At 31.2% G+C, this 14,738-nt stretch overlaps 2 protein-coding genes across 2 annotated transcripts; both read left to right on the forward strand.

Annotated features, from left to right (window-relative positions):
- Positions 1-3,962: 3,962 nt before the first annotated feature.
- LOC139086294 (uncharacterized) lies at positions 3,963-5,819 on the forward strand. Its single transcript, XM_070634701.1, has 4 exons — positions 3,963-4,233; positions 4,297-4,393; positions 4,522-4,772; positions 5,198-5,819. Exons 1-4 carry the CDS (start codon positions 4,116-4,118, stop codon positions 5,632-5,634), a joined length of 903 nt encoding a protein of 300 aa, XP_070490802.1. The 5' UTR covers positions 3,963-4,115; the 3' UTR covers positions 5,635-5,819.
- A 2,905-nt stretch (positions 5,820-8,724) lies between these two features.
- EbpIII (Ejaculatory bulb protein III) lies at positions 8,725-11,816 on the forward strand. The gene is made up of 3 exons (XM_070634708.1): positions 8,725-8,853; positions 11,042-11,281; positions 11,449-11,816. The coding sequence occupies exons 2-3, from the start codon at positions 11,065-11,067 to the stop codon at positions 11,604-11,606; spliced, it is 375 nt and encodes a 124-aa protein (XP_070490809.1). The 5' UTR covers positions 8,725-8,853; positions 11,042-11,064; the 3' UTR covers positions 11,607-11,816.
- The last annotated feature ends 2,922 nt before the right edge of the window (positions 11,817-14,738 follow it).

The following is a 14,738-nucleotide window of genomic DNA, read 5'->3' on the forward strand; positions in this document are numbered from 1 at the left end:
TGGCTGGTGCACAGAAGATTTCAAGTGGTCTGCGACGTTTTTATGTCCTTATTGGTTGGACAAATTGATCCATTGATGTCTGTTTTGTTTTGAGATTTTCTATCTCAATGTCATGTTGCTTTTCGTTTTTTATATCCTCGGTGATGAGATTCGTCACAGGTGTTGCATCTTGTTGTCGAGATTCAGGTTGTTTTTCAGAGTTTTTATTTACTTTCTTCGTTGTTGTTTCCGCCATTTTCAACTTATTGCTCAACAAGTCATAAAACGTCTGAACACGTTGACCTGGGTTTCGAAATTTTAATCTCTGGTGTTGTTACCTGGAGATTTTTCAGAAATTTTTAACAAATTGCGAAGCGAATCAGGAACACGTATTTATATAATTAAATTAACTTTTTAATTATTGGCACTAAGTTTGAAGTTTTAAATTTCCCCAACAGTTGTATAAAAAAAGGAGGAATCATTGGATTTTAGATTAGTTTGCATTATTTGTTATATCCATAAGTTCAAAGAAAATGTTCTTGAAATTATTAATACTGGCATCAGCCGCACTTTTGGTGTCATCATATGAAGCAATATCATCAGCTTCTTTGCACACCAATTTTCCATTACTGGATCTTGCTTTTAGGAGAATCGGGCAATTCAGTAAAACATTTAACTGCACAATTAATCAATAAGTCTTAAGTATTTTAACTATTTCAGGAGGATTAATTAACGGCAAAAATTATATCAAAACTTATTTTATCTCAAAGCACTTCAGATCCAACTGGGCTGAAGCTAAGGCAATTTGCAAATCATTTGGTCTTGAACTTGCAACATTTGAAACTCATCAAGAAGAGCACTATTTCCTTAATTCGTTAATTAATGCTGATCACTTCGCATCTTTCAGTGACCATGCCCTAGTCGATGGTATGACAACAAGACCTAAATCATCTACGGAATGGTATTGGACGAATTCAGGAGTAAAAATACCATATGCTTTGTCGTGGGCTCCAGGAGAACCAAGTAATTCTTACGATGGAGAGTCTTGTTTATCAATATCTAGAAAAGGTAGTCAATTTGATTTTAATGACTACAGTTGTTTTAGACATCCTACTCAATTCATATGCCAGAAAACTGATCTTGTTTTTTATTAGTAATTATGTTAGCAAATAAACAAGAGCTGCTTCTTCCATTGCGAAATACAAAAATTAATTAAAAATTGTCAATAGTACTATCATTTGCAGTTTCTTTATCTTTTTATACACAGTCTCGAACACACACTGCGGAAAATTTCATTTATTGACTTTAAGTGGACAAAAACTGCAAAAAACTTTTAAGTTCTGCATTAAAAACTGTTTAAAATATCTACGATTTTTTTTTCTGCTTGTACTTGTGAAGTATAAAAATTCAAAATTCATACAAATTTCAACCGGTTCTTAGCAAATTGTGGTGAACGCTATTTAGTTGATATCTGCCAATCCGTTTCTGAATACTAGAATTTTTAGCTACCATACTAGCCGTGTTCCACGCGGAAGTTTATTTTTTCTGTTTATAAAAAAGTCTATATTTTAATCATTTTTGCACATGTTTTTTATTACCCGATAATGATTAAATATGAATGTTTTTAATTATTGGGAGTAAATTTCTAATTTCACCACTATTTGTATAAAAAGGAGGAATTGTGAGATCTGTGATCAGTACTTCTTCAATTAGTGAAATCGTAACTTCAAAGAAAATGTTCTTGAAAATATTTATAGTGACTTCAGCAGCCCTTTTGGTGTCATCAGATGAAGGCATTTCATTATCATCAGCTTATTTGCATACAAATAATCCAACTGTGGATGTTGCTTTTAAGAGAATCGGGCAATACAGTAAGACATTAAACTACATAATTTATTAATTGATCTAAAGTATTTTATTATTTTCAGATGGAAAGACTATAAAAGGAAAGAACTATTCGAAGACTTACTATATGTCCAAACACTTCTAATCCAACTTTCCAGAAGCTAAAGCCATTTGTAAATCATTCGATCTCGAACTTGCAACATTTGAAACTCTTCAGGAACAGCAAAGTTTCTTTGATAAATTAGTTAAAGCAGCATTGGTACTGGACCAATTCAGGAGTAAAGATACCGTATCAATTGTTATGGTGGAATGAAGAACCAAATAATATTCGAGATGATGAATTCTGTTTAACAGTGATCACAAAACTTCTGGTTTAGTTGTTGATCTCGTTCATCAACCTTCTGATCTCCTGTCCGCTACCACTAGTTATGTAGATCGGCGGTGGTTTTGGTTTCTGCTGTGATGTTACGTTGTTGTCTTTCGATAATGATGAGATTTTTTTTGGTTGTTCTGGTGCTTTGCTGTTTTCTCAGCTGAAGTTGAAAGATCTGTCTTCGAATAGATTTTTCCTGGCATTTGAGAAGTCAAATTGTTTTTAGTTGTCAGTATATGTCTTTCAGTCTTTTTGGCTGGTGCACAGAAGATTTCAAGTGGTCTGCGACGTTTTTATGCCCTTATTGGTTGGACGATCATTGATGTCTGTTTTGTTTTGAGATTTTCCATCTCAATGTCATGTTGCTTTTCATTTTTATATCCTCGGTGATGAGATTTGTCACAGGTGTTGCATCTTGTTGTCGAGATTCAGGTTGTTTTTCAGAGTTTTTATTTACTTTCTTCGTTGTTGTTTCCGCCATTTTTTAACTTATTGCTCAACAAGTGAAAACACGTCTGAACACGTCGACCTGGGTTTCGAAATTTTAATCTCTGGTGTTGTTACCTGGAGATTTTTCAGAATTTTTGAACAAATTGCGGAGCGAATCAGGAACACGTATTTTTATAATTAAATTACCTTTTTAATTATTGGCACTAAATTTGAAGTTTTAAATTTCACCAACAGTTCTATAAAAATAGAAAATCATTGGATTTTAGATTAGTTTGCATTATTTGTTATATCCATAAGTTCAAAGAAAATGTTTTTGAAATTATTAATACTGGCATCAGCCGCACTTTTGGTGTCATCATATGAAGCATTATCATCAGCTTATTTGCATACAAATAATCCAAATGTCAATGTTGCTTTTAGGACAATCGGGCAATACAGTAAAACATTAAACTGCACAATTATCCAATAAATCTAAAGAATTTATCAATTTTAGGTGGATCCGTTAACGGCAAACTGTATTCAAAAACTTACTATATGTCCAAACACTTCAGATCTTACTGGGTAGAAGCAAAAGCAATTTGTAAAGCATTTAATCTCGAACTTGCAACATTTGAAACTCTTCAGGAAATGCGAAATTTCTGTGAAAACTTACTTGAAGCAGACCACATCGACCCGGTTGAAGCTTATATCGATGGTATGGCAACAGTATCTAAATCAAAAACGTCTTGGTACTGGACCAATTCAGGAGTAAAGATACCGTATCAATTGTTATGGAAGGCTGGAGAACCAAATAATGCTCGAAATGATGAATTCTGTTTAACAGTGATAAAGTCTGATAACAAGTTTGGTATGAATGACTTTCCTTGCTCCGACCTTCCCCGTCGATTCATATGCCAGGACACTAGAATTGCTTAAATTGATTGTAAATCTTTTAATGCTAATAAAGTCATGTACTAAATTACACTGAAAATAATGATTTTTAGTAATCTTATCTGCATGTCGTTCCTGGAAGTGACTGTCAAGAACTTGTGAAATTACCGGTTAAAGTACCTTTGCAGAGGTCTACTTTGATCATCATTAGTTCTCAGACTTTCTGGAATGGTTTGATATAAATCAGATCAGTTCCTGTCGCGTTGACCTTTCCATACAAAATCCGAATCGACTTCGGGCTATATATATGATAAACTATATACAGCAGCAGCAGTTTTAAAGTTATTATTGCTTATTATAGATAAACTTTATAAATATAGGTATTGACATTTCATAAACCAGACTTTTTAATAGATATGAAGGCAGTGCTGTAAATTTAGAATTTTGGATCTTGCCTAGCAATTCAATGACAATTAATCAGATAGCAACGCTGGACATGGAAACAACATTTAAATTTATTCATAGCTTTACATAAACAATAAAAAAGATCTTAGGCCTCATGTCATATCAGCATGTGTTAATTTCTTGAGAATTGTCCATGTTGATAATAAGCAAGCTCATTCAACATCGAAATCTTCAACAATTTGGACACAAAAAAAAAATGGAAACAAAAATATTTTTAGTGATTTTAGCACTCAATACAGTTCAAGTGCTTGGTAATATTAAAGCATATTTAACAGATTTAAGCAAACTTAATGGATTAATTTTATTACAATTAGGAACATGCGATACAGCAAATTGCCCGTCAATTCCAGTTCATTATCATGAGCTTGGCTGTAAGCCTATTATAAAAGATGGTGAATGTTGCCCAAGCAGGTGAATTACATGCATACCTACACATAGATACACTTCAGTGATAAGCATGAATAACACATTAAAGACCTTGAAATTCAATTAACCTTTTTTGACTCTGATTTTCTTTATATTCTTCTGCAACAATTTAGCTTCGATTGTACACATTTGGATGCACGAGATGCTTCAAAGTGTCATTATAAGGGTACAACTATTAATGATGGCGAGACTGTTGATAAAAATTTGTTGAAATCAACTTGCATTGGAAGTGCATTCTGCAGTGAAGAAGGAAAATTTATTATTGCTCATAAAGATTGTGCTGAATTCTTCGGACCAAGATTACAGCCTGGATGTGTTCGACAATATGCAAAGGATAAGTGCTGTTCAGTTGGAACTGTTTGTGGTAATGTATAGATTCAATTTTGTCCGATAAAATTCAAATCTTTGTTTACAATCTTGTTTTCTTCAAAATTCAGCCTTTTTGGACATAATTGCTTGTCATGGTATCGATCTTTTGCTAGAATATAGCTCAAAGTTCTGTATTCAATATGTTCTGAGATTGTAAAATGTCCGAAAAGTACCTAAATTTAAAATTTTCTAAAATTTCCGAACTAATTTGATGTACTAAAATCTGGAGTTTGAAGATTACTTAGATTTGTACTAAAATAAGAAAAACCGTTACATCTCCAAAGTCATTAATCAGTATAAAATACTAGCTATTCAAATGTCCAAATTGCGCTTTAGTCGCTTTTCAAAATGTCGCCTTGCTTACTTGCGCCTGACTAAATCTGCAAATAATCATTAGAAAAGTACTTCTTTATTTATCAGGTGACGAAGCATTAAAATTAACAACTTGTGATTTTGAGGGAAAAACCTATAAAGAAGGAGAACGAATGTATTCAACAAGCCATATCTGCCACAAATGTTTATGTTCCAATGACTTTGAAAACAAGCCGGTCACACAAAATAAAGATTGTGAACGAATCGAATGCAGCTTGGAATTGAAGGAAACAAACAATATCAAAAATAAATGTGTACCTCTTTATCGTCCAGACTCTTGTTGTCCTTACAATTGGGCATGTCCAAAAAGTGATGATGCAATAATTCGTGGAAATAATCCAAATGGCAATTCAGGTCCAAAGTGTAAATTTGGAAGCTTAGAGTTTAATATTGGCGATGAGTTGTCTACAAAAGAGAATAATTGCTTCAAGTGCTCATGCAAAGTTCCACCGATGCTTGACTGTATTTTTACACCGGAGTGCTAATTCCTTGTTGATTTTCTTGCTTAATACGATGACTTACTGGCTTGCATTACATAACATTACGAAGAACTTATTAACATTGATGAATCTTCTTAAGTTCCAGATGATTTTTGTTGATAATTAAAATTTTGGTTTGGTTTGGGTTAATTGGGGTAAATAAAGATACTTATTCATTGCTTTACATGGTATTAATTAGTGTAATTACATTTGTTTATGTTCAATTTGATGAAGTCAATATCAAATCTGATTTAGGAACAATAATTAAATATAATCCTTGGTTAACTACTTAATTGGTATGTTCTAAAGGTATCAAGCCAATCCTCAACTTATATCATCAGATTTTCGAGATCCAGGTCGAATCTGCTTATTTTGGAATCTAAAAAATTCATCATTAAAAGCTTAAATCTCCAATTGTCAATAACTTCCTCAATTCCATTCATCCAGAAAACCATGCTTAACTCTTTCAGTTAACCTTGATTCCACTCAAAAGAGATTTGTTCCCATTATGAATCCCAAGCCATAATCGATCATCCAATTGTTGTGTACGTAACCAAAAAATTAATCAGAATTCGCAGCAAGTATGTAAAGAAAAGGTAAAGAAAGAACGGTAATGTTAATTTTTAGCAAGTCATTATCCATGCGAGAGATCCGAATAATATCAATAAATTTTCATCAATCTTCACATGAATTTACGTCATTCAACTTTCTTGAATATCATAATCAGAATAAATCTTTTCATAAAGCAGGCTCAGCACTCAATAGCAACAGCATCAAGAAGAAGATAAAAGTTGGAATTTCTCGAATAAAGAGAAGTAGCAAGTCAGCAGACTAACGTCATAAAAAAAGTAATTAAATTTTTATTTTGTTAATTGATTTGTTACATTCAATGGATGATTAAGCTATTCTTTATGGAAATTAATCTCAACAATAATTATTTTAGATGTGAGTTAAGGTGCTATGCTGGTTGACTTTGAGTTAATATAGCGCATTCGGGTTCCAATGAAATCATTTACATTTTAAAGTTGGAGATGTTTTCCTAGAAATTATGATTTTATTGAATGTTTTGAAAAGATTGAATAAATTATTGGAACTAGTTTAGTTGTTTTGATTTATTTATGAATCTATAAATAGGTTTGGATTATTATCTTGTTTAGTTCTGACGAGATTATTGTAAAATAAATAGATTTCAGATGAATTTTTTATGAATTATGGAAATCCCAATTAGAAGGGTGTTGATTACATATCAATTTGCACGGATGTTTAAATATTTTAAATCTTGATTAGAAGCGTAAGTTTGAAAAGCTAGTCAAAATGATCAAAAATGACAAAAAGTTCAAAAATTTTGACAAAAAGTTCAAATTTTTTGTTCAAAGTTCAAATTTTTTGACAAAAGTTCAAATTATTTGATAAAAGTTCAATTTTTTGACAAAAGTTCAAAAATTTTGAATTTGGTTAAAACATTTTGACAAAACATCAAATTCTTAAATGTAAGAGCAAATATAGTTTATAATTCCCAAAATGCCTTCCTTTCCATCCTCAAAACTTGCTAAAAAAACTAATCAAGCCTTAAAATTGTCCACAAGCTAACTCAATCAACGAATAACTGCACTATGATCTTGCAAGCTTATAATTCAAAGTTCATAATTGCAGTAAACAATCACATTAATAAATCTAATAAGCACAGTAAAGTGTAGGAAAATCACGGGTTAACATTAAAGTCTAATTTGCATTTGAAAGTAATCACTCATCAACTCCTCAATTCTTTATAATTTCATAGAAGAGATTTCACTAATGAACAAATAAAAAATAATTATTAATGACGCAAAATACACAACCAGACACTGGGTCATGCGTCATAGCAACCTTCAAAAAAATCATGTACATTGACTGTTTATTGACATCTTTTCGTTTTTTGTTTCTTATATTTTCGGCGAAATTGGTAGTCTAAGTATCTAATTGTAGGATATCCAAAACTAATTATGGGCCGTTCAACTTTGGTGAGTTTGATGTTACATCATTCTACTCGATATCTCAATGGAAAGATTAACGAAGCAAGCAGAACTTCCTGAGCCTCCACTCAACGGCCCTGAATTACAAATTTACTTGGTCGATCACACATATACGTGTATTAAGTATGCACTTGGGAGTATTTAGCATTAGAATTAATTACAATAACAGCAATTAGTCAATTTATTTTCCTCGATGCTTTAACAAAAAAAAAAAAAACACACAAAAATAAGTAGAATGAATAAAAAGAATTAAAATTGTTGATGTGCGTGAATGGAAAAATTCTAAATTCCCGTGAACTCTCATTCACTTTAATAATTCATTTGTATCATGGAATTCCCTACATAATACGCCTTCGCACTAAAGTGCTTTAATAATTAATTGATAAAAATGGTTCATAAATATTTGCAACGAGACTATTTTATGGGCTGTGAGATTTTCTAAGAGAATGAGGTTGAATAGCATTCATTTTGGGTGTATGAGTCATGATTGTATGTGATTGTTAATGAAATTCGTTAAAAAATATCAAATTTTTGAAATTTTCGAATTTTCGAAATCCTTTGAGAGTTTTAAATTTTTGAAATCCGTTGAAAGTTTCAATTTTTGAAATACGTTGTAAGCTTCAAATTTTTGAAATCCGTTGAAAGCTTCAAATTTTTGAAATCCGTTGAAAGCTTGAAATTTTTGAAATCCGTTAAAAGTTTCAAATTTTTGAAATCCGTTGAAAATTTAAAATTTTGAAATCCGTTGAAAGCTTCAAATTCTTGACGTCATTGAAGTTTCTCGCAATAAAATCTTTATTAAGTCTTAATTACCTCGCAAATTAACATGGATTTTTCCAAGAAGTCATAACAAAACAAACAATGATTCATCATTAATTTAACCGGCATAAATGCGCCCAATAATCCCACAAAACAAAGATATTGTTTTATCACATTATATTTTACGTAAACGATAACCCTTGTGAGCTTAATGTTCATACACACGAAAAAAACAAAACAAAAGAAGAAATAAAAAAAGCTGAGAAGGAGAGAAAAGAGCAAAGCATTTAATAAAATAATGATATGCCATGAATCACCTCTGTTAGCTGAATAAAGCTGAGAATCGGTCAGTTGAGTATATAAGTCGATGATTTTAGAGTTTTCACATCAGTTTCTTTCCATTCGCCGTTGTGTTAAAGCTGACAATAATTTTTATTTTCTTTTCATTTTTGAGGTAAATTTAATATTTATTTTAATTATCCCCACCACAATTGAGCTGTAAAATAAGTGCAAGACATAAACAGTGAGTGTGTGCCGAGTGAGAAAAAAAAAGTTAAAAATCGACATTTTATGTAACGCACAATAAGAAATTCATATTAGATAATCAACTGATAAAATTAAGACATTAAAATTGAGTCACAGACGTAGATATGAAAAAAGTGAGAGCTGACTTGATACATGCGATGTCTTGTTCACGCATTTAAGTTCTTTGTAGTGCTCTACAATTTCATTTTTGTTTGTTTTTCAATAGAAATTCAAAGTTCAAGTTTTTATTTCTGGGGGTCTTCGGTTTGAATAATTTGATTATTTCTGGAAATTATTAATTTAATCAGTTTTCATGATCATTAGTTCCTATTGATCCAATTTAAAAGTTGAAAATCACAAATTAAACGCTCAAAATCAAATTAATTCAAACCGAGGACCCCGATGACATTAAAAGCACGAGGAAATTTAATTGCTTTTTTATTAGCCTATATTATCTGTAATTAGCCGACTGACTTCATCGATAATCTTTAGAATCAAAAGTCTAATTGAAATTAGCACTGAACTCTCACAAATCACAATTGAATTGTAATTGCAGGCTAGAACTAGCAAATTATAGAAACAGTTATGATAATAATTGTTGTGCTTGCATTGATCATTGGAACTGATTGACTAGTCTGTAACTGAGATTTTAATAGATTATTTAATAGAAATTAAATGATTACTGCGATTGAACTTTGAGTTTCTGACCTCAAATGGAACTTTAAGCAATTTTCATACTCAAAAGCTGGTAAACATCAAAATCCGCATCTCTTTTCATTTATAAAACCCAATTTATGTAACTCGATGTGGAACATTTTATCAGTAACTGATACATCCTTGATGCTAACTCAAATTAGTGATAATTAAAAGAGCTTTCTTCTTCATCGCTGAATTACATCAGTGGTGAATATGATGAAGTGCTCCATATCGCTTTATATAATATAAAAGCTATACATCTGAGTTTACGACCTTTGTGTTCGGTAACATTAGCTATTAAAGAACGAACAGCTTTTGAATAATTCAGACAAAACATCATGTGCTACAGATAAATTAATTCCATTTCGATGCACAATAAGCAGCTTAAATTAGTATTCAAATCTGGTTCCTTTCCAAGAATTAAAAGTCATTGTTTCGAACTTAAAACTCCTTAATAGTCAATAATTCTTGCTTATTTTGAGAATTGTTGCTGGCACTGAATAAAAGCGAAACTTGATTTTGCTGCAATTTGTTAGGATTAACTACTTTGTAGTAGACTTTGACTTTAGATAGTCCTTCGTGTACTGTATATTAGAAAGATTGAGAATCAGGAAGCTAACTCAAAATGCATATAAAGTCCAAACTCCTTGTAGCTTTCAAATGACTTCCAAATACAACCGCGTACCACCCTGTCTAGTGTCAATCACAAAATCCAATGTTTGCTCATCTCAAACTGATAACAAGTTTGACTTACAAACACTAGAATTGCGTGCAAATAGAGGATTGCCTCTTGACAACACACCTACCTCAATGTCTAGTCTTCAATTTATCCGTAGATAATGTTTGAGTATTTTATTGCTTTTAACACTCGCTAAGTACGTGCTGATCATATTTTGGTGTTGAATCTTAAAGAGTTGTTGAAAATTTGAGTGAATCTAGTCATCTGGTTATGAAAAATTAGCTTTATTATCACTTATATGAAGAAGCCTACTTAGATCTCATTTGTAATTGACTGCTATGATCATCAAATAGATTCTAGCGTTGATTCTAGCTCAATTTACAGTAATAATTCCCAAATCGGATGTAAACTCCAAATTTAGTCTCCTAAAACATGAACATACAATTTCTCACACTTCAATGAATTCAAGTTCAATGCGGTGTAGAAAGTAATAAAAAATTGAATTGATAGTTGCACAACTTGAATGTCAAATAATCAAGTTCGTCAAGTCAAAACAAAACCTTCAAAGTTTAAGTTTGCGGAAAAAAAACCGCAATTGTTGTTAAATTGATAAATTTCAAAGTCAAAAGATCCAGAATGATAATCATTAGCTTGTCGTCAACATTTCTCACTCATGCGTCACATTCTTGACCTAAGAATCATCTAGAAAAATAAAAAAAAATATCATTTTGTTCAATTACAGATATTAAAAACTCTTAGTTCATCATGAAACTCGTACTTGCCGTTTGTTTAATTATTGGAGTCGTTGCTGCTCAAAAATACACAACTAAATATGACAACATCAACTTAGATGACATCTTGAAATCCGAAAGATTGTTGAACAACTACTTCAACTGTCTTATGGATAAGGGAAAGTGCACACCTGATGGCAATGAATTGAAACGTACATTGCCTGATGCCCTTAAGACCGATTGCTCAAAATGTAAGGATCTTTGTTTTTTAACGAATATTTTAGATTTGAATTGAATTTTCAATGGTTATTAAGAGTCAAATTTAGAATGATCATTATTTTTGACATTCAATTTCAAAATGACCGTTAATACTCAAATTGCGCAAAACTAAACAAACTTCCATTTTCTGAACTTCCAGGCAGTGAAAAGCAAAAGGCTGGCACAGAAAGAGTCCTCCGTTTCTTGATTGAAAAGAAGCCAAACCAATACGCTGAATTGCAAAAGAAGTACGATCCAGAGGGTATCTATTACTCAAAATACGAAAAGGAAGCTGAGGCTCGTGGCATCAAAGTCTAAATTCTCGTCAAGACTTCTTCAATGATGAGAAATCTTTTTTTTATTTTCATAACTTATTATTCATTGATCAATGAAAACAAAAACCTTATTGTGATTTTTTCTCCTTAATTTTTATACATAAATTATAGAAATAAACAGTGATTTGACTATTTTTTATGCGACTATAAGTTTCGAAACAAATAAAAAAAGCCACAAAGTATTTTTCTTTAAAAAACTTTAAAAAAATGCATTTTTTGTTGTTCCTCAAATGAAAGTGAAACTATGATTTAGATTACTATGCTGTATTATGCTGTTTTAGAAAGTCACTGGGCATGTCTTTCATCTATTTATGCCAGATTAATCATTTTCGAGTTAACTAAGACGTCAAGATTGGATTAGGAAGTGACGGATGACTGATTGTTTATGATTAGTCAGCAGCGGTTTATACTGGACACGTGATGTTGCTCTGCTTGATCGCACGTATCATGCCACAAAATGAACTGGATTGAAGCTGATTTGTTGCTGCTTTCTCGAAGCAAATAAATGACTTATTAACTTCTTATTCGCGACTATTAACCTCAATGCAGAATCTCAGATTTGGGATTTTGAATAAAATTTGTATTATAATCAGTATGTGGGCACTTTTGAGTCGTCGGGCGACTTTTTATTATGGTTTTAGATTGGATCGGCCTACTTAGAAAGTATCATTGAGAAATGTTGTAAGAAATAGACTACTTTGATCAAAAATTTTGAAAATGTCAAAAAACTCTTTTAAAATGTCAAAAAGATCAAAACTTTATGTCTTCGAAGTCTTTAAAAGTAAATTTAAGAATCTTAATTGCATTTCTGCAGCTAAAATTGCTCAACTGCAATTTAGCATGTTAACTATAAACAATTTATCCAAAATTTATCGTCCCTAGCAAATTTCACCATTTAAATTCATTCATGCAAATTCAAAAAATGCAAATAGGACACGAACGAACTGCAATAAAATCCATTTTTATGTCTCTTTTCTAATCTACATATTTATATTCACTTCTATCGCAATACCCAACTTTAACTGAGAATTGTTTATAAACAAACAGACACAAGACATTTCATATGCATGTATGTTTACCGGCCATGTCCACAATACATCGTCACACAAAACTCGATAAATGTTGCAATGGAAAGAAAAGAGAAGGAAAAAAAATATGTTATTGACTCATGCAGACGTTAATGATTGCGTAAAGTTTACATATTAGTGCAAACGAAAGTGCAAGTATTGCGAATACGAGGACAAGAAAGAAATAAAGAAAAGAAAGACATAAGTCAGTGTCTTATGCATAATTAAGAGGAATATCTTACCAAATGAGTCTAGATGGATCGAAATTTTTTGATGGTTCGTTTTATTGGCTCTTGATGAAAGCTAGACATGGTAGTGAGCTCGGGTTTATATTATAAGCTCAGTTCCATTGATTTCTTATATTCCTGAACATTTAAAAAGCTTTAATCACCGACTAAATACGATAATTAATGATTTTAGTATTTTAGTACAAAAAGTAAACAAATTTTATGATTAAAAATTTTAAAATTTTGAAAACCGTTAGGAATTTTGAATTTCAAAAGACCGTTATACGAACTTTTATTCTGATATTATAATTTGGTCTGATAACTCAGTATACAAACTAGCCTACCTAATAAAATTAATTACGCTAATTAAGATCATTATCAACCAATTTGTCACATTATACTGAATAACTTGATATCATCATTCAAATCTGTCAACAAACAAAGCATTTAAAGCCTTAGCATCAAAAACATTTTCGACATAGATCTTGAGTTTAGTTTTCTAGGTCTCCGGATTTTCCCAAATTTCATAACTTCGCATCTAGATTATTCAATGTTGAAGCTTTCGTGACTGCGCAAACATATAAAAGCGAAAACAAACTTTTTTTTTTTGCCGGGGACATTAAAAAGAAAATTAAATAAATATAGTCGTACACATAAGCCTGAAACTAAAGGTGATGATCAGCTTAGACTGAGTAGATAATTAACAGCTAATGCATTAAAATAAATAAATTGAAGGTTTGTAAACAACACCGCGTAAATTCAATTTTTATTTGTTGTATTTATCGACAATCATAAAATATAATGTCAATAAGATACATGAGGGAAGTTTATTATGGGTTTTTGCCTATTTATAGGTTTAAAAGCAGTAAAAAAGCAAGTTTTGAGGAAAAAACTGAAAAAAAGAATTTTTTTGGAATCTGATTAATTTTAAATTTTTGAAAATCGTTGAAATTTTGAATTTTTGAAAACCGTTAGTTTTTGAATTTTTGAAAACCGTTGTAATTTCAAAACATCCTGAACCGAATTCTCTTAAGTCTGCAAATCCATTACCAATATTCCTGCTTAAATCATTCATATCCGTGGACTTTGTCAACATTTCTTCAGTTCAATTGTTTACAAATACTAGAGAGACTTTTGCCAGCCATAAAAAATGTATGCTCACAAAAAAGACAGTATAAATATTTAACCTCAAAAGACATTAACGAGAAATGTGAGCGATTTGTTAAGGGCAAAAAGGAGGATCAATTTGCATTGAGTACTGTCACAAAGTAATCATCAATACATTCATCATGCTCATAAGGTGCGCGAAGTTCGTTTAGTGTCACATAAACTTTTTCAATTTTTTCTCATACGAAGGCTTAGCAACTATTTTATGAATTTGAACTTAGTTTCAATAAGGTTTAAAATCAATTAAAAGTAACTAGTAAACTGTTCTGCTTATATGAATTAATTAATTTTTTTAAGTGATTACAGCTACAAATTGAGAAATTTGTTTAGTGTAACTGTAGAAAATTTAAAATTTCAAGCTTCATACCATATTAATTGAGCTTACTCTTTTGTTTTGTTATTAAAGCGACAAAAATGAGTAAATATGGAAATTTTTTACAATTTTCCAAATTTTTTCCTACTTTAAATTCTTCAAACTTAAAGTTAAAGTGACACTAAACGAACTTCGCGCACCTTATTCTTATCATCTAAAGAGGCGTTGATCTGAAGAATTTATACTCTCTGATGTACTTGACGTTATCGTCACTTTTTTTTCCTTTTCTGTGCCATAAAGCTGCGATTTGCTCTCTTAAAAAAGTCGATCCGTTGACTTAT

This window comes from Chironomus tepperi, unplaced genomic scaffold, assembly GCF_022539635.2.
Source record: "Chironomus tepperi strain 1889 unplaced genomic scaffold, CSIRO-AGI_Ctep_v1 contig_85, whole genome shotgun sequence".
Classification (NCBI taxonomy): domain Eukaryota; kingdom Metazoa; phylum Arthropoda; class Insecta; order Diptera; family Chironomidae; genus Chironomus; species Chironomus tepperi.

Bases quoted from the DNA above. Each gene is read 5' to 3' on its own strand.
- LOC139086294 (XM_070634701.1), top strand. From the start codon at position 4,116: ATGTTGATAATAAGCAAGCTCATTCAACATCGAAATCTTCAACAATTT. The intron at 4,234-4,296 runs GTAATATTAAAG...TATTACAATTAG, and splicing joins CAATACAGTTCAAGTGCTTG to GAACATGCGATACAGCAAAT. The intron at 4,394-4,521 runs GTGAATTACATG...GCAACAATTTAG, and splicing joins GGTGAATGTTGCCCAAGCAG to CTTCGATTGTACACATTTGG.
- EbpIII (XM_070634708.1), top strand. From the start codon at position 11,065: ATGAAACTCGTACTTGCCGTTTGTTTAATTATTGGAGTCGTTGCTGCT. The intron at 11,282-11,448 runs GTAAGGATCTTT...CTGAACTTCCAG, and splicing joins TAAGACCGATTGCTCAAAAT to GCAGTGAAAAGCAAAAGGCT.